Genomic DNA, 23530 nt, shown 5'->3' on the forward strand with positions numbered 1-23530 from the left:
GCAGGCTTGCGGATAGCTTCCTGAAGCCTGGAGAGTGAGAGGGGTCGGTGCGCACTGACCCCTCTCACTCTCCAGGCTTCATGGAAAGCCTGCATTCACTCCATAGGACACACACACTTTCCCCCTTCATTTTTGGAGGGGAAAAAGTGCGTCCTATAGAGTGAAAAATACGGTAATCAATATATCCTCTCCTACTATCCACAACATTCCCACAAAGATTCCCCTTCTGCAAGGGATGCGGCCAGAGAGTCAGAGTGGAAGAAGAAGAAGATGACGATTTTGGATTTGATATCCTGCTTTATCACTACCCTAAGGAGTCTCAAAGCAGTTAACAATCTCCTTTCCCTTCCTCCCCCACACTCTGTGAGGTGAGTGAGGCTGAGAGACTTCAGAAAAGTGTGACTAGCCCAGGGTCACCCTGCAGCTGCATGTGGAGGAGCAAGGAAGCGAACCCGGTTCACCAGATTACAAGTCTACCGCTCTTAACCACTATATCACACTGGCTCTATAAGAGAGAGATCTGCCTTTAGGTCTGGCCCCAGAACACCTCACCAACTAGAAGCAATCCCAGACTGAGCCTTAAGAAGAACTGCAACTCCACCAGGGGGGTTGGCACCATCCTCTGTGAGAAACCACATCCAGGATCATAGAGATGGTAGGGACCCTGTAAGTTATCTAGTCCAACCCCCAATGCAGGAATCTCAGCTAAAGCATCCATGAGAGGTGGCCATCCAACCTCTGCCTCTAAACCTCCAAGGAAGGAGAGTCCGCCACCTTCCGATGGAGTTCGTGTTACGATATTGAAGCAATGCAGCCACGAGCTACTGCTAGCTTGAAAGCAAAACATAATGGGAATGTTGGGACTGTTCCGTGGTAAACAGAGGGACAGTCAATTCACAGTGCAGAGGGCACCGGAATTAGCTCAGAGTGTAATATGAGCTGTACAGGAAGTACAGGAGGTTTTTGTCTCTCGGCTGTTGGAGTTTGAAGAGAACAGTCATGTTTTCTGTAACGCTGCAAAGACAGAAATAAAGGCATGTAAATACGTTTCTGTCTATCTCTTTCCCCTGCCTGGGGGGGGGGCAGGAAAGAGTGGTGTGTTCTTCTCATGCTGAGAAGGATCGCCTATCGCGACCTCTGCCTGGATCTTGCCGGGAAAGCAGACGGGGAGGTCAGCAGGAGACCAAGCCGGGTGCCTGGGAGAGTTGCCAGTTTCTCCCGATAAAGGCTTGATTTCCGACAGTTCGTTCCACTGTCAAACAGAACTTGCTGTCAGAAAGTTCTTCCTAATGTTTAGTCAGCTAAAGGGACAGAGCTTGCCTCAACGGCCACTGACTTGGATGAAGCTTCTGGGCTGGAGTCTTCTAAGTCAGAGGAAGACAATGTGATCTGCTCAGGCCAGAGAGATTGAGGAGAACGTGCTCCATTTTGCACTGGGGTCCCTTGAGCAGTGGGGACATGCAGGGCTGGCTCTGAAAGCAATAACTCCTCTCAGTCCATGGTCTCAGTCCCCCAAAGATGGAGAGCTAGATCATGAGGTCATGCCAGACAGAAAACATTTGATGGGGAGTGGTGCCAACTGTAAGGTCTTCGGAGAAGGGAGCTGATATATATGTATAGTTTTCATGCTCTTATTACACCCAGAGGTACAATATTGTATCTAAGAGTGCTATAAAAACAACAGACTAACTGCAAGTTAATGCTGGATGTGGAAGGGTGTCGGAAAAATGGCAGCTACACATTTAGCTCCTCATCCATGAATGTACTTTGTGTTGTGACTTCACAATATTTTGCGTTTAGCTCAGTCGGTAGAGCCTAGGATGCCTTAATCTCAGGCCATGGGTTTGAGCACCACACTGGGCAAAAGATTCCTGCATAGCAGGGGGTTGGACTAGATGTCCCTTGTGGTCTCTTCCAGCTCTACAGTTCTATGATTCTATTCTTCCGCCATCTCTTGCTACTTGCTGTCAACGGACTTCAGCCCTCCTTCATAAAACACCTCTCTTCTTCTGTCTTTCTGGCAGAACTGGGGCTGAGAATGCGCCTCTGTTCTGTTTCTGGCTGAATTATTTGTAGTTCTGAGGATTAACTGAGGACAACTTCCTTCCACCAGCACTACTTAATTTGTAAAGGTGCTTGGCTGATGAATATCTCATGCTGGTCTAGTTAGACTTGCAGAGTTCCCGATGAGCTCTGCTAAAAGAGAGGCATTCGAATCCATTATGACGCTGCCCTGATTGGGGACATCTTTCCATATGCTGATTTAATCAGAGCTCCTTGGAGCAGGGACATCTTGAATTGGAAATGAGAGGAAGCCGCAAATGTTCATCAGGGCGTAAGAGAAGACAGAGGGGCCAGAATAGTGTAGCCCTGAAGCTGTCAGAAAAGGTTCACGGGGATTGGGGCTCAGATGCAACCGTGATGCTCAAACCATGGCTAAGGGGCTGGATACAGCCCTCTAGGTCCCTCTGTGTGGCTCCTAAGGTAAAGGGACCCCTGACCATTAGGTCCAATCCTGGCCGACTCTGGGGTTGCAGCGCTCATCTCGCTTTATTAGCCGAGGGAGCCGGCATACAGCTTCCGGGTCATGTGGCCAGCATGACTAAGCCGCTTCTGGCGAACCAGAGCAGCTCACGGAAACGCCGTTTACCTTCCCACCGGAGCAGTACCTATTTATCTACTTGCTTTGTGACGTGCTTTCGAACTGCTAGGTTGGCAGGAGCAGGGACCGAGCAATGGGAGCTCACCCCGTTGCAGGGATTTGAACTGCGACCTTCTGATCGGCAAGTCCTAGGCTCTGTGGTTTAACCCACAGCGCCACCCTGTGTGGCTCCTGGGAGTCTGCAATTCAAAGTGTTGGTGCTGACCTTTAAAGCCCTAAACGGCCTCGGTCCAGTATAACTGAAGGAGCATCTCCACCTCCATCGTTCTGCCCGGACACTGAGGTCCAGTGCTGAGGGCCTTCTGGCAGTTCCCTCGCTGCAAGAAGCCAAGTTACAGGGAACCAAGCAGAGGGCCTTCTCGGTAGTGGCACCCGCCCTGTGGAACGCCCTCCCACCAGATGTCAAAGAGAAAAATAACTACCAAACTTTTAGAAGACATCTGAAGGCAGCCCTGTTCAGGGAAGCTTTTAATGTTTAATAGGTTATTGTATTTTAGTGTTTTGTTGGAAGCTGCCCAGAGTGGCTGGGGAAACCCAGCCAGATGGGTGGGGTATAAATAATAAATTATTATTATATATATTATTATTAAGCCCTCATTTGACCTGCACCTGTAACAAGAGCGGAATGCAACATGAGGTATGACTTTATTTGGGACACTGTTACTGATGCAATAATGTAGCGAGCCTCTTAACTCGTCTCTGTGATAACTGACAAAATGAATCCTCTCCTTTTTTTTGCAATAGGAGCTGCCTTCAGAGAGCATACCTGCTTGCCAATATTCTTGATAGCAAGACTCTAGATCAGAACAACACAAACGGCAGCCTGGCAAGGAAACACTCAACGAGCGCGGCAGTTCCCTGAAGTCCTCGTTTCAGGAACTGCCAATGGATTCCAGGAGCTGCTTACTCTAATTTCTGCAGGTGCGATGGCTTCAGATCAGCCTGGCGCTTCCAAGAAAGTTTCTGAACAGAAACGCCTTGGCTTCCGCTTCCTGGAAACTTGTTATCAAGTGAAGGTGCAAATGTAAAAAGATCCTTGGTGGATCAGGCCCAAGACCCATCTGGACCAGCACCCTGTTCTCACAGGGGCCACCAAATTCCTGGGCGAAACCCGCAAGCAGGACGGGGGTACGGCAACATTCTCCCCTCCTGTGGTTTCCAGCAACTAGCATACAGAAGCGTTGCTGCGTCCAAAATGGAGGCAGATCATACCTGTCGTGGCTAGTAGCCATTCAGGGCCGCATTTAGGTTTGATGCGGCCCTAAGCTACTGAAGGTAATGGGGCCCTTTATATGTCCAGCTGTCCTTTGTCAACAACAAATTGTCGCTGTTTTTTGTCTTGAATAGGGACGCGGGTGGCGCTGTGGGTTAAACCACAGAGCCTAGGACTTGCTGTTCAGAAGGTCAGCGGTTCGAATCCCCACAACGGGGTGAGCTCCCATTGCTCGGTCCCTGCTCCTGCCAACCTAGCAGTTTGAAAGGACGTCAAAGTGCAAGTAGATAAATAGGTACCGCTCTGGTGGGAAGGTAAACGGCATTTCCGTGTGCTGCTCTGGTTCGCCAGAAGCGGCTTAGTCATGCTGGCCACATGACCCGGAAGCTGTACGCTGGATCCCTCGGCCAATAAAGCGAGATGAGCACCGCAACCCCAGAGTCAGCCACGACTGGACCTAATGGTCAGGGGTCCCTTTACCCTTTACCTTTTATATGCTATATGGTAATTTATGGACCTAATAGGTATCTAAAGCCATTTGCACATGCAGAATGTAGGTATCCTATATATAGAAATGAGTAAACCAGTGATATTTTAGGGAGCAGGCTAGCAGGCGGGGCCCATGACTTATATCATAGGAGCCTACACAACACAAAACACTGTTGCTGGATGTAAGTTTTATTTTATTTGTTCTTTATCTTATATTTTGGAAATGTACATCCAGTTGTTTTTCCTTTAAATATTTTTTGGGCCCCCAAGGGAGTGGGGCCCTAAGCTATAGCTTGTTGAGCTTATAAGTAAATCCGGCACTGTAGCCACTGGTATGTTGGTATGTGAGCATCTAATCTTGAGTTTCCATTTCTTTCTGCAGCAGAGTTCCTTTTACAGAAAAGCTTTACTGCATCTTTTACTTCTTTACAACATCAGCAGCATTCCAGCTATCTCTTAGTGAAATTCCCACTATAGGAATACACACAATTTGGTTCTGCTTCTTAGAGTCTTTATTACCCATCTATAAGATGCCCCCCATGTATAAGACGCCCCCTATTTGGGGGGACTCCGGTTTAAGGAAATGGGGGGAGGTGGCCCCCGTGTATAAGATGCCCCCAAATTTTGTATATTATTTCTTAGGGGAAAAACCTAGTCTTATACACAGAAAAATACAGTATTTACAAAACTTTACACTGGTCCTAAATAAATAAACAAATAACGCAACATAATTTTTTCCTCTTTTAGCCCTCCAGGCCAGAGAGACCTAATGCTGACTCATTCACATGCTCATTTACACCGACCCAGACTTAGCCGACCACATGCCCTAATAAGGACACCTGTTGCTGGGGAAATTTTCTGTCGCCTAGCAACTTGTTCAAGACTGTTTCCAAGTTTCTTCTTGAATATTCCAACATGGCGGCCCTCTCCTCCATGGATTGGTCTCATTCTCTTTCGAAGCCAACTAAGTTGATAGGACAATTCATTTCTGAGCGCCATTGCTCCATAGCTCAGACTCCATTTTGAACTGGACTAAAGTATGCCTTTGTAACTGGATTGCCATTTTAAGCCTGCCTGAACAAAGTTGCTGCATCTGTTACTCTTCAACAAGTATTCTGAGTGAATAAATATTATTGTTACTTTTTTGCAAGGTTGTCTGTGTGATTATTGTTTTCCGGGGAGGGGGGAATACCGGGAGAATCTGGTGAGTCTTAAAGCAACCTGGATTACTTAAACGAAAAGACTAAAACTAGCCTACCAAAGCTTCCCTTTTTAAGCTGCAAAGGGATGCACTGCTGAACTCACAAGGAAGGATAATATCTACTAAATGTACCCTCTCCTAGCATCTATAAACGTCCCTACAGTTGTGAGGATAAAACAGGGAGGGAGGAGAACCATGAATGCCACACTGAGGCTCCTAGGAGGAGGTGGAGGGTATAAATATTAACAATCAATCTATCTATCTAACCTCAGGAAATGCAAAAAAAATATATCATTTTTTGAGCTGCAAAGTAAATTCAGACTTACGAATACTGGCTTGTATCATTTCGTCCGACATCTGGAGAGTGAAGTTTCTGAACTAGTATCCGGATGATGCAAATAAAGAGGACGAAATTTATCTGTGGGGGAGAGAAATCGATAAACAAAATTAGAAAAAGGGGACAGGTAAGTTCCTTTTCTGTCAATCGGAGTCAACAAACATGACTAAACCGCCACGGGGTGATAAGGGGTTAGCTCTTGTCCTCTTCGTTACCTTGCCATGTGGCACGCTAAGATTTTGCCACACATTCGGTCCAGATGTGTGAGGTAATGTGTGGTAAAACAGTCGTGTGTACGAGCTCGTCGAACGGCCCTGCTTCAGAAGGATTATTTTGCCCGCCACAACTTCATTTTTTGGGTGTACGCCGCATAATCGAGAGACAACAAAGACCAGACACCACTCAGAGAGGGACAAGGTAAAGCAACACAGGACGGCAGCCATCTTGGGCCTGACATCAGCCTGCTTGGGACTTTTGTGTTATGACATCCCAAGTATGATGATGTCAAGCCCACAGAGCACAGCTATGCACACGTCGATGCCATGACAGGTCAAGAGCCTTTCCGGTTAGTCGGAGGAGACGGAGAGGTACCGTTTACCACAGCACACCTAAGGTTAGTGCCCCGGACCCAGAAATCTGCTAGACCACGTGTTGCTTAATGGACCCTCAACAGGGTCTAGCAGCATGTGTCTTAAAATCTGAGCCTAGAACATGTACCTATGTGGCCTAGAACCCCTCCCTCCCCTGGCTGAGACAACTGCCTGGAGCAGAACGTCAGCATGAACTGGACTTGTGAAGGATGTGAATCAGAATTGATACATCTGGGTTCTGTTCCTGCTAAGCAAAGCATATTCTTAGCAAAACTCCTCTCTAGAATCCAGTAACGAAACACCGGAGGCGATTTCTGTCTCCCCAGAAGCAACAGCGTTGCATGAGAAGGCCAGCGAAGGAATGATGGGGGGGGGGGGAATATATATCTATGGATACATTACCAATATGGAAACCAAAATGGGAGCCTTGATGATCCACCAAAAGGGAGATTCGATTAAGTCCCAACAACTGCAAAGGAATACAAATAGATCATTAACTTCTTCTTGGGTACGGAGGAAGCAGTTGAGGAAGTAAATGATACCCTTCAGTTCCAGACAATGTAGAAGGAGGATGTCTGTATCTTAAAGAGGCACACACAGTTCATAGGACCACAGCTCAGGGGTGGAAGCACATGCTGGTATCTCTGCAAAAGCATCTTAGGCCTTCAGCTGAGACCACAGGAAGCTGCTGTCAACTGGAATGGACTATCGTGGGTTAGATGGACCCAGTGGTTGGACTCTGCATGATATGCTCATGTGCAGCAGTGACGAGGCCTGTGGGGCCCCACAGGAACTGAAAAGGGGCCCCAGACCACATCTAACACTTCCCAATTGCTGCACAATGCAGGGAAAGAGAGGAATACCGGAAGCTGCCATGGCCCGTCTTGCTCTGTAATGTCTATATCGGGGCCAATGTTGGGGAACCTCAGACCCAGGAGACATATGTGGCTCTCCAGGTCTCTTCAGGTCGCCCTCAGGCCTCTCTAGGCCACATCTCATCCTTAGGCAATACCTGAGACCATGCCCTCTCACCTGAATGTGACAATGCCTCTCATTTGCCTGGATGTACCGCTTGTCGGAGCCTCTGCTACGACTGAGCTGGAAAGGCTCATCCTCTGGTCAAGTCCTTCGTGGTGTGTATACTCAGTAAACTCAGGCTTTCACAGGGCTGGAATCCAGCTACAGTCGTACCTTGGAAGTTGGACGGAATCTGTTCTGGAAGTCCATTCGACTTCCAAAATGTTTGGAAACCAAAGCACGCCTTCTGATTGGCTGCAGGAAGCTCCTGCAGCTAACCGGAAGCCATGGAAGCCACGCTGGACATTCAGCTTCTGAAAATTGTTTGGAAACTGGAACACTCATTTCCGGTTTTTGATTGTTCAGGAGCCGAAACATACGAGTTCCAAGGCATTTGGCAACCAAGGTACGACTGTACTGTACAATGCTAAAGGTTGCATCTGTTCCTCCACCTGTTTTCTCCCCGGCTCTGTCCACCAGTGGCAAGTGACCCCCAGAATAATAATGGTAACAGGAATTTTATTATTTGTACCCAGCCCATCTGATTGGGTTGCCCCAGCCGCCCTGGGCAGCTTCCAGTAAATATAAAAGCACAATAAAACAACAAAAATTAAAAACTTCCCTATACACAGCTGCCTTCAGATGACTTCTAAAAGTCAGATAGTTGTGTATCTGTTTGACATCTGATGGGAGAGCATTCCACAGGGCGGGCGCCACCACCAAGAAGGCCCTCTGCCTGGTTCACTTCTTGCAGTGAGGGAACTGTCAGAAGGCCCTCAGATTTGGACCTCAGTGTCCGGGCAGAATGATGGGGGTGGAGACGCTCCTTCAGGTATACTGGGCCAAGGCCGTTTAGGGCTTCAAAGGTCAGCACCAACACTTTGAATTGTGCTTGGAAACATACTGGGAGCCAATGTAGGTCTTTCAGGACTGGTGTTACATGGCTTGGCGGCCGCTCCCAATCACCAGTCTAGCTGCTACCTTCTGGATTAGTTGTGGTTTCTGAGTCACCTTCAAAGGTAGCCCCACATAGAGCGCAGTGCTCTCTGTGAGGGAATATGGTCTGAGAATGATTCCCCACTCCTCGTCTATATCTCCAGGAGTTCAGACAGGTTCCTTTCTAGCTAGGGATTGAACGTGGTGCCTTCTACATGCAAGGCAGGGGTCCAACCATTGAGTCATGGCCCTTTCTGAATAGTGTTGGATAAACACCCCAAACTCGTCCTCATGAAACATCCCCAGTATTTTGGTGCAAATATTTCCTGCCACACACTTTTTGCAAAGCAGTTCTCCCAAATACAATGCATTCTCCTATGTTATTTTCAGGAATAACACTAGTATATGCATTTTTGTACTTATTAGTTGGCTAGGGAACGCCATTTGAAAATTCGGAAGAGTGTGGATTTCAAAGGATGGCTGTGTCACAGTTTGTGTATTATTTCAGAAAGTGAAAATTAGGCAGTTTCCCCTTTAAATGCAAACTGAACTGGATGTATCTATCTTCCTTTGCGACATACTCAGCGCTGTTGTCTAAATACCACTGCCTGAGGTTGCTGCCTCACTCTGCATAATGCCAATTCTGGGCCAGAGAGGGTGCAAGGAAGGAGCGAGATTCGGAAATCAACAGATACTGAAGTTGCCAGCTCTTCTTGGAAAACAGGAACTGAGCATCTCTTCAACACAAACAAAAAGCTGGCAAATAAATGGAGAGAGTCAGTACTTCTGCAGCCCCTGCCTAGGCGTTAAAGCCCAATTTTGCCACCTAGAGAGCCCTCCTCATCAAGCCAACATTTTCTCCTGGCACCAGGAAGCCTTGTGGATGAATTTTGCCTGCTTACCCAACATCCTCAAAGTGGATCCGAGTGATAGTCCAGGCAGAGATAAACAAGCTGGGTGCACCTGCCAAGTGAGGATCAGATTTTGATGAGATTTCAAAGTTCTGCTTTCAATCTGAAAGTTGCATTTGTATTACATTATTCTTTCTTTCTTTCTTTCTTTCTTTCTTTCTTTCTTTCTTTCTTTCTTTCTTTCTTTCTTTCTTTCTTTCCTTCCTTCCTTCCTTCCTTCCTTCCTTCCTTCCTTCCTTCCTTCCTTCCTTCCTTCCTTCCTTCTTTCTTTCTTTCCCTCCCGCCCTTCACCCTAAAGCCCCAGGGTACTTTACTACATTTAAAACAACATTAAAAACAATTAAAAACCACTTGGAATATTACAATTTCAATTTGTTTCATTTTTTAGAACTGTTGTTTGATTTCAGCCCTGGATATTCTTGTTCTGGTGTGTTCCTAAATGGTGCTGTATTGCATACATACAAGAAAAAGAAGGAATAAAATAAAAAAGGGATGATGGGAGTTGTAGTCTGGCAACATTGGGGGGTCAGGACAGATGGACTACAGGTCCCTCCCCCTCTGCTACAGACTATTTCTGTTCTTGCAAGAACACAGCAACATTTTTCTATATCAGAAAAAAGGCACGCCGACCAAAGAGGTTGCGTACCCCAGCCAATCAGGATGTACCACCAGAAATATTTTTTCTCTGAGAAGAAGGAGATGACCAGAAGCGTGTGGAGGTACAAGCCTTCAACTAGGAGCCAGAAGAAGTTGGCCATGATGCAATACTGGAAGAAGACCATCGCAGCCTTGCAGCCAACCTGAAATGGAAAGATGAGAATGAGAAATTTAACGGGTCGACCGCTTCTGCTTTGTAAGCAAACCTAGGTTAGGGATGTTGAAGCACATAATGAGTCTCTTTCAACATAACCTGACATGCATGGGCTTTTTTTTTTTGTAGCCCCCTGACATCATGTACCATCCACAAACCCCTTTGTACTTCTTTTTTTTTTAATGATATTTATTGAAAAAGATTTTTTTTAAAGTTACAAAGAAAAAAGACAAAAACAGAAAAAGAAAAAAAATAAAACCATCATTTTCAAATTCTCCACTTTCATTACCTTCTTTCCATGACCTCCTCCTCCTCCCATCTCTTGTATCTTGATTAATAATTGTTGCAGCAAATCCTTTCCATAATTCATAATATTCCGTCATTACATTACCTTACTCTATTTTCATCTTATCTCATAGAAAACCTTAAAACTTAAGACTTAAGTCTTATTTTTGTCAGCTTCTCATAACCATTACCTTTTTACCTAATTCTTTAAACATTTTTACAAGAGCCAAGTAATTTCATTTCAACATTTTTCCAACGTTCACAAAACATTTCTAATGATAAAAAAGAGAATAAAAACAATCCAATCTTCTTCCAGCGTCCAAACCCCTTTGTACTTCTGTTGTCCCTTCACAGAATCAAAGAATTGAAGAGTTGGAAGGGACCCTGGGGGTCATCTAGTCCAACCCCCTGCTATGCAGGAAATTCCCCCCCCCCGATGATCTTTATTGAATTTTTAGTTACGTTTAGTACACACACATACATTATATTTCACATTTGTTCTTGCTCTCCCGAGCTGACTTCCCTCCTTCCTTCTTCTGGCTTCTTTGTGTCCTCTTTGACTTTTAGCATTGTCTTTGTCCATTTTCAATAAGATTGTTCTTCTTCATTTTTTCCATTAAATGTCCGTAAACAAATAAATCTTTCTATGTATACAAATTCTTGTTGTCTGTCTATATTCATTTACAAATATTGTTCAATAGTAGTCCATTTTTAATTCATTTTGATATTATTATCCAGTAAACTTCTTGTATTTTCCCGTTATGAGATATTATTTTAATTCTACTGGTTTCCCTATTTCACATCATCTTCTCTCTATATAACATAAATTTTCCCCATTCTTTTTTATATGTTTCATCCCCCTTATGTCGAATTTTTGCTGTTAATTTGGCTATTTCTGCGTACTCCATAACCTTCTACTGCTATTCTTCTATTGTAGGCAATTTTTGCTGTTTCCATACCTGAGCAAGCAATAACCTCGCCGCCATTGTTGTGTATAAGAATAGTTTCTGGTCATTCTTGTCAATGTCTTCTCCCACCATTCCCAACAGGAATGACTCTGGTTTTTTCTTTCCTTTTCTTTTTTTGACCATTTCCTTTTTTATAATATTTTTTATTCATTTTAACATATAAATTATAAAATGTACCACAAAACTTATCACTTATACAATCTTTTTAGACTTCCATCAGCACCTCTGATGATCCACCGTTTTAACCACTTCTTATGCATTTCTTAACTTTATATTGCCTTTACATCTCTTAACAAATCATCCTCCCCCTTGTCCATTTTTACAATACTTCTAATAATACTCCTCACAAAATTTCTTGCAACCCTACAAACGTCATCTGTTTTTCACAATTACTTTTCAAATAGTCCGTAAATTTACTCCAGTCTTCTGTGAATTCCTGGTCTCGCCGGTTTCAAATCCTTCCTGTTAGTTTATCTAATTCTGCATAGTCCATTAACTTCACCCTCCATTCTTCAATCGTTGGTAACTCTTCTTGCTTCCATTTGTGGGCCAGTAATATTCTTGCTGCTGTTATTGCATAGACTCTGTTTTTTTCCAAAAATGTATGCAATGCAGGATTCTCAACTATAGCATCCATGACAGATGGCCATCCAACCTTTGCTTCAAAACCTCCAAGGAAGGGAGTCCGTTCCACTGTCAAACAGCTCTTCCCATCACAAAGTTCTTTCTGATGTTTAGCTGGACTCTCCTTTCTTGTAAAAGAGTCAGACTCTTGGCCCATCTAGCTCAGTATTGTCTACCCTGACTGGCAAGAGCTCTGCAGGATTATAGGAAGCAGCCTTCCCCTGCTCTACCCGGAGACACCAGGGCTTTTGCTTTATTGCTGAGCTGTGATCCTTCCCCAAGGAAGGACGTAATAGGCTGTGGAGAGGGCTGGATCTCCACTGACCTGTAAAAACGCTATCAAAGGCTACAAAAAAAAGTTATGTAGCTCTCAATGGCATTTCCCAGATCGCTGCTCTGCAGCGCCCTCTGGTGTGACATTTCCATAACGCATTTTTAACGCTATAAGCGACCGGTGTAGATTCGCTTACTGGATTTCCCCTGCTGCAGTGCCGAACAAGCAGAGCAGGTCTAAAGGGCAACACAGCAGCTGCCTTTGCACAAATTACCTGGGGGAAACCAGGGGGCAGTTTTTCTCGAGGGGGGTGGGAAACAATCTTGCTTCCATTCTGTTTTCTTTTCCACTTGCTGATGGGAACCGGGCATGACGATACCATCTTTTGCCCAGCACTAGAGAAGTCAAGAGCATGAGATGTTGCTGAGCTCATGGGTGCTGGGGGCTGATGCCTTCCAGCAAAGGATGCTGTAGTGGTTTGGAGTTACTCGTGCGTAAGCCGACCCCGTTTGGGCACTTGGTTGCCTGGTTAAACCCTTCAGACTGCACAGCCCATCTCCGCGTGGCTGCCTCAGTCACTGGCAGAATCTGTCTGTGGGCGTTTCTTAAACCTTTGCCAGCATAAAAGCTGTTTGACTCCCAATCGTCTCCGCCTCTCATTGCGCGGGAGTCTCCTGCGCAGGGTGGGCGTGGGTAGCGGAGTACCTGGGCTCTCTTCACTGACTTCCAGGGAAGAATCCCGGAGCCCTTCCACCTCCTCTCCCCATTGCTGTCCTAGACCCTTGGTGTTACGCTGATTTCCTTCCCCTTCCACCAAGCTGAGTCTCCCCCTGGTGCTGGGACCTTCACCTGCAGAATCGGAGAGCCTCTCCTTCTCCCATGGCTCTGATGTCAGTTCCCTGACAGATGCCTTTTCCTTGCTTGACCCTTCACCCCACCTGCTATTCTTGACTTTCCTTTCCTCCCATTTCTGTCTCTCTTCCCTGCTGTTAGCATTTAGATTGCAAGCTTCTGAAAGCAGAGAGCTCCTTTTTTCATTCCTTGCCTGCTTTGCTCTCTAAAGAGTCATCGACGGTGCTGTATTCAGTGACGACATCAGCAACAAATAACTTGGGGGTTATAAAAGTGCAGCCCCTTTGGGTGGCCCAGTGAAACTGAAAAGGGCAAAAAGGTCTAGTTACATCTCCTCCTGCAGACAAGAATGGCCGTTTCTTAACCTTTGCAGTTTCTAACCCCCTGCAGGAGATTATAGCATAGCAAGCAAACTCAGAGAACACTGTCCGGGGCACAGAAGGAGGAGATATATTGCAAAACGGCCGGGTTCACCAGAAATCAAACCGAGAAGCTCTCAGTCTGTGTTTGCCTCGAAGCTCTAATTTGCCAAGTCAACCAGGTTTTCAGATGGCACCAAAGGCAAGATGTTGTGAGGACATTTGAGGACAGTCATTGGCCATGAGGCAAAGGCTTCTGAGTTGCTAAGGTGGTGCTCGTGACATTAGCATCTCATCAGAACAGAGCAAAGCCGACGAAACCTCTTGTTTCCCAAGTCCTCCTGCCATCACTGTTGCCACACAATCTTCCATTATTGGTTATAGAGTCGGCCAAAGTTTTAACTACAGAATTGCATCCAGAGGTATACATTCGCTGAAAATGGATGTTCCACTAAGGTATCACGTCTGTGCCAACCTTTGAACACCTGCTGAAAGCTTTTCTATTCTGCCAAGCTTATGCAGGCAATTAAATATACATCATTCCGCAATGGTTAATTGTTTTTATAGTCTGGTATTAATGCTTTTATTGCTGTGAACTGTTTCGATATATTCTTCATGACACAGCAGCACACAGATTTTTTTTTTATAAATAGATAAATAAAAACTAACAATTATTCACATATGTATCATGCACAACATTTTTTCTTTGTTGTTTACTCATTTAGTTGTGTCTGACTCTTTGTGACCCCCTGGACCAGAGCATGCCAGGCACTTCTGTCTCCCACTGCCTCCCACAGTTTGGTCAAACTCATGCTGGTAGCTTCAAGAACACTGTCCAACCATCTCGTCCTCTTCTCCTTGTGCCCTCCATCTTTCCCAACATCAGGGTCTTTTCCAGGGAGTCTTCTCTTCTCATGAGATGGCCAAAGTATTGGAGCCTCAGCTTCAGGATCTGTCCTTCCAGTGAGCACTCAGGGCTGATTTCCTTCAGAATGGATAGGTTGGATCTTCTTGCAGTCCATGGGACTCTCAAGAGTCTCCTCCAGCATCATAATTCAAAAGCATCCATTCTTTGGCGACCAACCTTCTTTATGGTCCAGCTCTCACTTCCATACACTACTACTGGGAAAACCATAGCTTTAACTATACGGACCTTTGTCGGCAAGGTGATGTCTCTGTCTTCTTTTTCTATTCCACTGTTAAAACGATTTGAGCTTTCAATATTGGGAGCGAAATCAGGCAATTTGGAATCCTATGTTTTCGAACTCGGGGCATCTTTTTCATCACAAAAGTGTTCCTTATTTGTGACATCTTCAAGCCACTTCCAGCTGCCCAAGATTCACAGTGGCAGCTTACAAGCGTTAACTTAAGTCAATCAATAAATACAGGTACATGACTGACTTTTGTGTCTCTAGAGAAAAGCCAGAAAAGTCTCAGCTACCAGGAAGCAAAATGAAACTGTGCATTGGACCAGTTTGTACAGGAGAGCAGAGTTATTTATTTTATATAGAAAAAACCAAGAACAAATAACCAGCGACCAAGCAAACAGGACCCAGAATGAATTTTAGGCAAGTGGGTTGCCTGTGTGTGTGTGTTTTGTTTATATGGCAGACTCTTAATCCTATTCAGGTGACTGGAAGGTTAGCTTTTTGTTTATGGGATTCATCTTGGGTGAAATTGCAAGATTTATGTAGGCAACAGTTTCTCCACACCCCCCCAACTGCCTACCCCCAAAGGGTTTCCAGTCCTATTCACCCACTCTTAGCCATTCGCTTGTATCTGACCTCAATAATTTCTTCTGACGGTAAGGAAATGTCAAGACATTTAAAAATCCATCTCTCCGAACAGGCAGGCTACATGAACCACAGACGTGTACCCGCCGCCCCTAATATGTCAGTCTTTCAACAGCTTTCGCCCAAAATCTGTGGAGGATGCTGAACGGATGTCACACATGAAAAACAGCCCCAAATATTCTTTTTTTCTTCAAATAGTTTTATCTATTTTTGGGTTATTTATTCCCTCCCCTCCCCATTTGTTCTCTAAATATTTTGTTTCCAACGCAAACATTTCAGGCAGATCCACACCGCATGTTTAAAGCACATCCAAAGCACATTTAAGGCACGTGACTTTCCCCGAAAAGAAATCCTGTAGTTTGTTAAGATTCTAGGAGCTGTAGTTTGTTATGGGTGCTAAGAGATTTCTAAAAGGTAAAGGACCCCTGACAGTTAAGTCCAGTCGCGGGTGACTCTGGGGTTGCGGCGCTCATCACGCTTTATTGGCTGAGGGAGCCGGTGTACAGCTTCCGGGTCATGTGGCCAGCATGACTAAGCTGCTTCTGGCACAAAAGAACACTGTGACGGAAGTGCATGGAAACATTGTTTACCTTCCCGCCACAGCGGTACCTATTTATCTTCTTGCACTGGTGTGCTTTCGAACTGCTAGGTTGGCAGGAGCTGGGACAGAGTGCCGGGAACTCACGCCGTCACGGGGATTCGAACCGCTGACCTTCCAATCAGCAAGCCCAAGAGGCTCAGTGGTTTAGACCACAGCGCCACCCGCACCCACACCTACACACCTGCAAAAAACGCCTTCTTGGCTGTTGGACCTACTATCCGTCTTGTCCGCTCAATCTGACAGTCTTCACATGCAGGGGAAGGTCCCTAACTCACGGAGGGTTTGAGACCCATCAGCTACCCTCACCTGGTTTAGCCGGCCAGTCAAAGTCGTTCTGGGGTGCGGCTGCTATTGCATGCTGACGGCTTTGAGAAGTCACAGGTGAGAGCTGGGTACAAAGTGAGGCTCAAAGGTGGACAAACTATCCCAGAAGGAGCATTATGTAGTACCCCTCCCCTAACATCCCATATTGTTCATATTTTAAGACCCACTCCTGTGCCACGATTCCACCCCTCCTTTCCCCCCCCCCCTTCATCACACCTGCTGGGCCCAGGCTTTTTCTACCCTCTGTGAACTTGGCTCATTGGTTCCAGCCAAGGTTGACCTGCTGGGCTCACGTGTCAAATCAGGTTTCGAAAACCAGATAAAAATAGAATTAATCCCCTTCCATCAGCTGCCCTGAATGGAAGCTATTGTCCTGTTCACGGTGTTATTCCTGCAAATCACTCACAGTTGTTTTTAGCCCCTTTCTGATGCTGCTGTCTGTTTGCCAAGTGGAACTAGGCCAAGCCACCAACATCAAAGGGGGAGTTGTGTATCTGCCGGTGTTGTTTTGCAGTCTAAGAAAATGTGCGTTGAGCTACAAAGGCAGAATTATAAGTACCTGGGCAGGAGACGAGCAGAAACAACGTGGAGGAAGCTTTGATTGAAGACTTCCTGGGGAAGAGCCTGTGTCAACTGCGCTAAGCTCCTTAGAAGGGGTGGGGTAATATGTGAAATTATTTTTTTTAAAGAACCACCAGAAGAAGACTAAGGGGGTGTTTGTCATTTGCTCATTTCTGCATTCTTTTTTAAGCATCTAATTCACTTATGGAACTCACAACCCATAGCAAATGGTGAGGATCACTGGTTCAGGTGGCATTGAAAGAGACCCCTAGAGGTCTTGCAAACAGGACGTAGATCAGAGATCACCAATCTTTTTAGGCCCATGGGCAGATTTGGAATTTCGACCAAGTGTGTCACCCCATCTGGTCACTTTTCCCATGCCCTAGTGTGGATTTGTGTGGGAAAGCGAGAGAATAATATGCCTTTATTTTGCTTTTCCAAGGGATCTGGGCAAAAGTTGGAGCCAGCAATTTGAGCCTTGAAGAGCACATGGAGCTGAAAGAGGAAGTGGAAAGAGGGCCATTTTCCAAATTTCCTCCTTCGGCTCTGTGTATTTTTCAAGGGAGAAAAACGCAAGCAGGCTCACCACCTTGAGTTTGGATTTGATATCCCGCCTTTCACTCCCTTTAAGGAGTCTCAAAGCGGCTAACAGTCTCCTTTCCCTTCCTCCCCCACAACAAACACTCTGTGGGGTGAGTGGGGCTGAGAGACTTCAGAGAAGTGTGACTGGCCCAAGGTCACCCAGCAGCTGCATGTGGAGGAGCGGGGATCGAACCCGGTTCCCCAGATTACGAGTCCACCGCTCTTAACCACTACACCACACTGGCTTGTGACCAAGGGGGACATGTGCGTGCACTCAGAGGCTTTGTGGGCACCAAAGAAAGACTTCAAGGGCACCACTGCACCCATGGGCAACATAACAGTGGCCCCTGGGCTAGATGGACCTTTGGACGGACACAAAAGAGTTCTTATGTTCAAAGGCCTGAATGCCAATTGAACTGCTATTTGAAAGTGAAGCCAATAGCTTAGCAGGAGGTGGATATTCATTTTTTTAAATGGGGGGCCCCTACCTCAGAATGCGGGTGGTGCTGTGGGTTAAACTACAGAGGCTAGGGCTTGCCAATCAGAAGGTCGGCGGTTTGAATCTCCGTGACGGGGTGAGCTCCCGTTGCTTGGTCCCTGCTCCTGCCCACCTAGCAGTTCGAAAGCACGTCAAAGTGCAAGTAGATAAATAGGTACCGCTCCGGTGGGAAGGTAAACGGCATTTCTGTGTGCTGCTCTGGTTCGCCAGAAGCGGCTTAGTCATGCTGGCCACATGACCTGGAAGCTGTACGCTGGCTCCCTCAGCCAATAAAGCAAGATGAGCACCGCAACCCCAAAGTCGTCCGCGACTGGACCTAATAGTCAGGGGTCCCTTTACCTTTACCTTATCTCAGAATAGCAAGGTTAATCTACCGTGTTTACTCAGAAGCAAATCCTATTGAATTTGGTGGGGCTTACTCACAAGTAAATGGGTCAGGGTTTCTCCCCATTCAACTCCCAGCCTCCCAAGTTCTTTACTATTTTTTATTTTTTTTAAGCAAGACTTTTGGGACTGGTACGGAATACTAACAAGTTTTGACGCTTTGTGTAAATCAGTTTTACATCTTGCCAAATTCACGAGGCATTAAGAGCAAATTGGTCCTTACTCATGATAGCGTGATTGTATCCGATCATTTGTCACGCAAGAAACAAATTAAGGGAATCAAACGAGGGCCTTGAGGGAAGGCGTTTATGTGCCAGAAATTTAGTTCCATCATGAACTCTGATTAAAAATAAATAAGCTCCGGCACTTTCCCAAACATCACAGGCAATGAGTCTCAGTGATCCAGCTGGACGGAAAACAACAACCTCCATCTGAGAAGTCGGTTTTGGCCTATACAGACCTATACGGCCTCGGCCCAGTATATCTGAAGGAGCGTCTCCACCCCCATCGTTTTGCCCGGACACTGAGGTCCAGTGCCGAGGGCCTTTTGGCGGTTCCCTCACTGCAAGTTACAAGGAACCAGGAAGAGGGCCATCTCAGTAGTGGCCCCTGCCCTGTGAAACGCCCTCCCACCAGATGTCAAAGAGAACAACAACTCCCAGACTTTTAGAAGACATCTGAAGGCAGCCTTGTTTAGAGAAACTTTTAAGCTTTTATGCATTACAGTGGTACCTCGGGTTAAGAACTTAATTCGTCCTGGAGGTCCGTTCTTAACCTGAAACTGTTCTTAACCTGAGGTACTACTTTAGCTAATGGGGCCTCCTGCTGCTGCCGCACAATTTCTGTTCTCATCCTGAAGCAAAGCTCTTAACCTGAGGTACTATTTCTGGGTTAGTGGAGTCTGTAACTTTAAGCGTCTGTAACCTGAAGCGTCTGTAACCCGAGGTACCACTGTACTGTGTTTTAATATTTTGTTGGAAGCCGCCCAGAGTGGTTGGGGTATTAATAATAATAATAATAATAATAATAATAATAATAATAATAATGTTTTTATAAACGTAGAAACACAATATAGGAATACAGAGCCATTGGACTTAGACCTGGGAGACTAGGTGGCTGCTGACAGGTGAGCCACAGGTGAGAGTTGAGTGCAGCCTGCCCAACTTTCTTCTGCATCGCATCTGCAAGGCCAAGAAGGGGGTCTTGTTGCCTGGGCAGCCCAGGACCTCCAGGCTTGCACCCTGGGAAGGCCACTTTGGTGCTGTTAACGCAGAGGTTTGAATTCACCCCCAAAGGCGCACTCCAATGTCTCTCAAGACAGACGGATGCGAACAACAACACGCTAAGGGATACACACCAATTCCTATGCTTCGAAACCCTTGGCAGCTGGTGAAAAGGGGGAGGAAAGGGAGACGAAGAGTTGCAAACCTTTCGCTTCTGGAGCGCCTAAGCAGGCAATCGAGGGGAAAGGCGCAGACCAGATGGATAATGTGGTTCGTATTCAATTTAGCCTGTTACACCTCTCTGTTTGTTTCTTAGAAAATAAGCCTGGGCCACCCAGGCTGTCATGGCTCAGACCAACTGTTGCAAAATAAAAATGGGCAAACGTGATAAATTGACCTTATGCTTCTCAGCTCAGTAACACACATTTATTCAATTCTGGCAGCAGCTGTTGTAACTTGGGTGGACAAGCCAGAGAGGGGGGAAAGAAGAAGAAGAAGAAGAAGAAGAAGAAGAAGAAGAAGAAGAAGAAGAGGAGGAGTAGTTTGGATTTGATATCCCACTTTATCACTACCCGAAGGAGTCTCAAAGCGGCTAACATTCTCCTTTCCCTTCCTCCCCTACAACAAACACTCTGTGAGGTGAGTGGGGCTGAGAGACATCAGAGAAGTGTGACTAGCCCAAGGTCACCCAGCAGCTGCATGTGGAAGAAGTGGGAAGCGAACCCAGTTCACCAGATTACGAGACTACCGCTCTTAACCACCACACCACATTGGTTAAGCAGATCAGAAAACAAATGTGGCGTAGCAGGCATGATCTGAAGCGGTTTTTCTCGGAAGAAGGCCTCTGAGTTGGAGGGGGCATCGCCACGCCAGGAACCAGCATTGTGGCTAGGCATGCTTAGGGACTTGTGCAGGGCCCCCCCACATCTGAATAGGGGGCCCACCTGTCAGCTTCACCTTTGAGCCGGTGCCAATGACTGGGTTCAATCTCTTCAGCCCTGACTGGGCCAGGCGAGCTGCGAAAGCACTTCCAGAGACCTTCCACTGCAGGGAAGCAGGTCTAAGAGCAATGGACTCACAACTTTGAGCTGTGAGCACCAAACGTAGGGCCAAAGTCAGCAGAGCACAGCAGAGTATGAACTACACGAACGATGGCTCTGAAGCATAGCTTCTTTATTCTTTTACAGCTACTGCAAACTAAAATAAACTAAAGACTAATGGAGACTACTGGACTGCATGAGTGTTACAGCTGCTTAAGCAGTCATCTTGAAGAATTGATGCTTTTGAATTATGGTGTTGGAGGAGACTCTTGAGAGTCCCATGGACTGCAAGAAGATCAAACTTATCCATTCTTAAGGAAAGCAGCCCTGAGTGCTCACTGGAAGGACAGATCCTGAAGCTGAGGCTCCAAATACTCTGGCCACCTCATGAGAAGAGAAGACTCCCTGGAAAAGACCCTGATGTTGGGAAAGATGGAGGGCGCAAGGAGAAGGGGACGACAGAGGACAAGATGGTTAGACAGTGTTCTCAAAGCTACCAGCATGAGTTTGACCAAACTGCGGGAGGCAGTGGAAGACAGGAGTGCCTGGCGTGCTCTGGTCCATGGGGTCATGAAGAGTCGGACACGACTAAACAACTAAACATCAACAAGCAGTCATCTTATCTCTACACAGATAACACCCAGACTCTCTCAGAGCCAGGCTGGAGCGGAAGAAGCGATGAGCAGATTCCGCCCCCTCCTTTCTGGAAACATTGTCAGTAGATTCTTGCAATGGGAGGGGTGAAATATCCACACCCACCGGCAAGAGTTCTCTGCATCTGCTGCACAGAGGAGGAGCATCCAAAACTTTAGCTGCCATTCTCTGCATCTGCTGCACAGAGGAGGAGCATCCAAAACTTTAGCTGTCATTGCGTCTTAACTCTCATTGGGTCTTAACTCACAAAGAGATGTGCCTACCTGCAAAATCACAGCATCCCATAAATGCCCACTTGGCTGTTTCGATCTGCAGAACTGGCATTGCTGCAGGCTCCACGTGACACTCATTCCGCATTTGTAAGAAATCTATCGTCTAGTGTGGACTCTGGAACTCCCTGCCTATTGAAATCAGGCAGATGCCTGAACTGTACTCTTTCTGGCACCTGCTAAATGCATTTTTTTGTTTCCAGACAGATATGTATGTTTCTAGCTTATTGCTAATTTTCACCCTCTTTTGAAGGTTTTAAATAGTTGTGTTTTATACCGATTCCCCCCTGATAACTTCATTGCCTTATCCTTTCTGCAAACCATTTTCTAAAAAAAGATTAAATTTTAGGAAATAAAAATCAGGGCCAGGAAAAGTGTGGCGATGGAAAATGGATTTGTTTCACCTGGAACTGTTCCCAAAGTCAGGTGTGAGAGTGTATTCAGGTCTTACAACAATACTTAGATGGTTTGGCCCTCAACAAATAACACTTCCAATTATTATTATTTTTTGGGGGGGGCAGTGATGGCTGGTGCCCAGTGGGAATTGTGGACTGGAAAGCTGGGAGGAGCCAACAGTAGGTGGCGCTAGAACCAAGGCCAAGGCAGAGCCAACTCCTCCTACTTTTGTCTCCATCCTCTTCCCTGCTGGATTCTGCAAGGGAAACACTGGGACTAAGGAAAAGGAAGCTGACCTGAACCCTATACTGGTTGCAAGTAGGAAAGTGGGCAGGTGGGGGCTGGCTAAGGGCAGACTGAGATTTGTGGGGTCTTCCACCTTCCATTGCTTGAGGGATCAACAACTGTTTTCCCGTGAATAAAAGCTTGTGGTATAGCTATGCACTAAATCAGGCTTCCTCAACCTCAGCCCTCCAGATGTTTTTGGCCTAAAACTCCCATGATTCCTAGCTAACAGGACCAGTGGTCAGGGATGATGGGAATTGTAGTCTCAAAACATCTGGAGGGCAGAGGTTTAGGAGGCAAATGTAAAGGGACCCCTGACCATTAGGTCCAGTTGTGGATGACTCTGGGGTTGTGGTGCTCATCTCGCTTTATTGGCCAAGGGAGCTGGCGTACAGGTCATGTGGCCAGCATGACTAAGCTGCTTCTGGCAAACCAGAGCAGAGCACGGAAACGCTGTTTACCTTCCCGCCGGAGCGGTACCTATTTATCTACTTGCACTTTGACGTGCTCTCGAATTGCTAGGTTGGCAGGAGCAGGGACCGAGCAACGGGAGCTCACCCCGTAGCGGGGAATTCAAACCGCCAACCTTCTGATTGCCAAGCCCTAGGCTCTGTGGCTTAGCCCACAGCACCACCCGCGTCCCAGAGGTTGAGGAAGCCTGCACTAAATAATGATGGTCTAGAGGCAGTGTAAGTAGTGAGGAAAATACAGGGATTTATTTTGGGGGCTTCTTCTCTCTCTCTGTGTGTGTGTGTGTGTGTGTGAGACCCCACTCCTTTCTTGCCGTCTTTTGTATATGATTTCTTCCAGCTCACTGCTGTTGTGAAAGCAGAGGGGGCAGGAGGAGGAGGAGGAGGATGAGAAACCCGTAATATGAATCAGCACGGACTTTATTAATATAATCGTTCTTTTTTATAGCATTTATACGGATGACTTTTACAAGACCGCTCTCAAAACAGCCGCATTCTCCTAGGAGACCATCAAGGTGGGGAAACAGTCCTTAGGAGTGCTACGTGACATCCCAGCAAAACATGTTATGCACACGTCTTGGGGCAAAAGGGTTGCTTAGTGTGCCAAATCGCTTGCCCAGTCTTCGCTGCCGTGCTCTACAACTCTACATTAGTCTGTGCTTTTAAAAAATCTCCAGCATTTTAAGAACATAAAGATAGCCTTCAGGATCAGGCCAGCATCCTGTTCGCACATTGCCTAACCAGATCCCCCAAAACAGAAACCTGCAAGCAGGATCCAATCACAAGACCGCTCCCCCCATGCAGTTTCTAGATGCTGTTCAGAAGCGTTACAGCCTTCCAGCCGTGGATTGCAATCTGAATTTATCCTCATATGCAATTTTGCCTTGTGCACATTCCCCCCCCCCCTTTTGCAAAACAAC

The 23530-nt window shown here is 46.3% G+C and overlaps 1 protein-coding gene across 1 annotated transcript in view; it reads right to left on the bottom strand.

Moving 5' to 3' along the window:
- VIPR1 (vasoactive intestinal peptide receptor 1) overlaps positions 1 to 23530 on the bottom strand; it is a 112878-nt gene that overhangs the window by 8069 nt on the left and 81279 nt on the right. The window contains exons 7-10 of the mRNA XM_083467086.1: positions 10003 to 10156; positions 9348 to 9408; positions 6895 to 6961; positions 5892 to 5983 (exon numbers count right to left, since the gene is read on the bottom strand). Coding sequence (XP_083323212.1) covers positions 5892 to 5983; positions 6895 to 6961; positions 9348 to 9408; positions 10003 to 10156 — 374 coding nt within the window. The remainder of the gene's footprint in view (positions 1 to 5891; positions 5984 to 6894; positions 6962 to 9347; positions 9409 to 10002; positions 10157 to 23530) is intronic.

This window comes from Podarcis liolepis (assembly GCF_965112155.1).
Source record: "Podarcis liolepis genome assembly, chromosome: 12".
Lineage (NCBI taxonomy): Eukaryota > Metazoa > Chordata > Lepidosauria > Squamata > Lacertidae > Podarcis > Podarcis liolepis.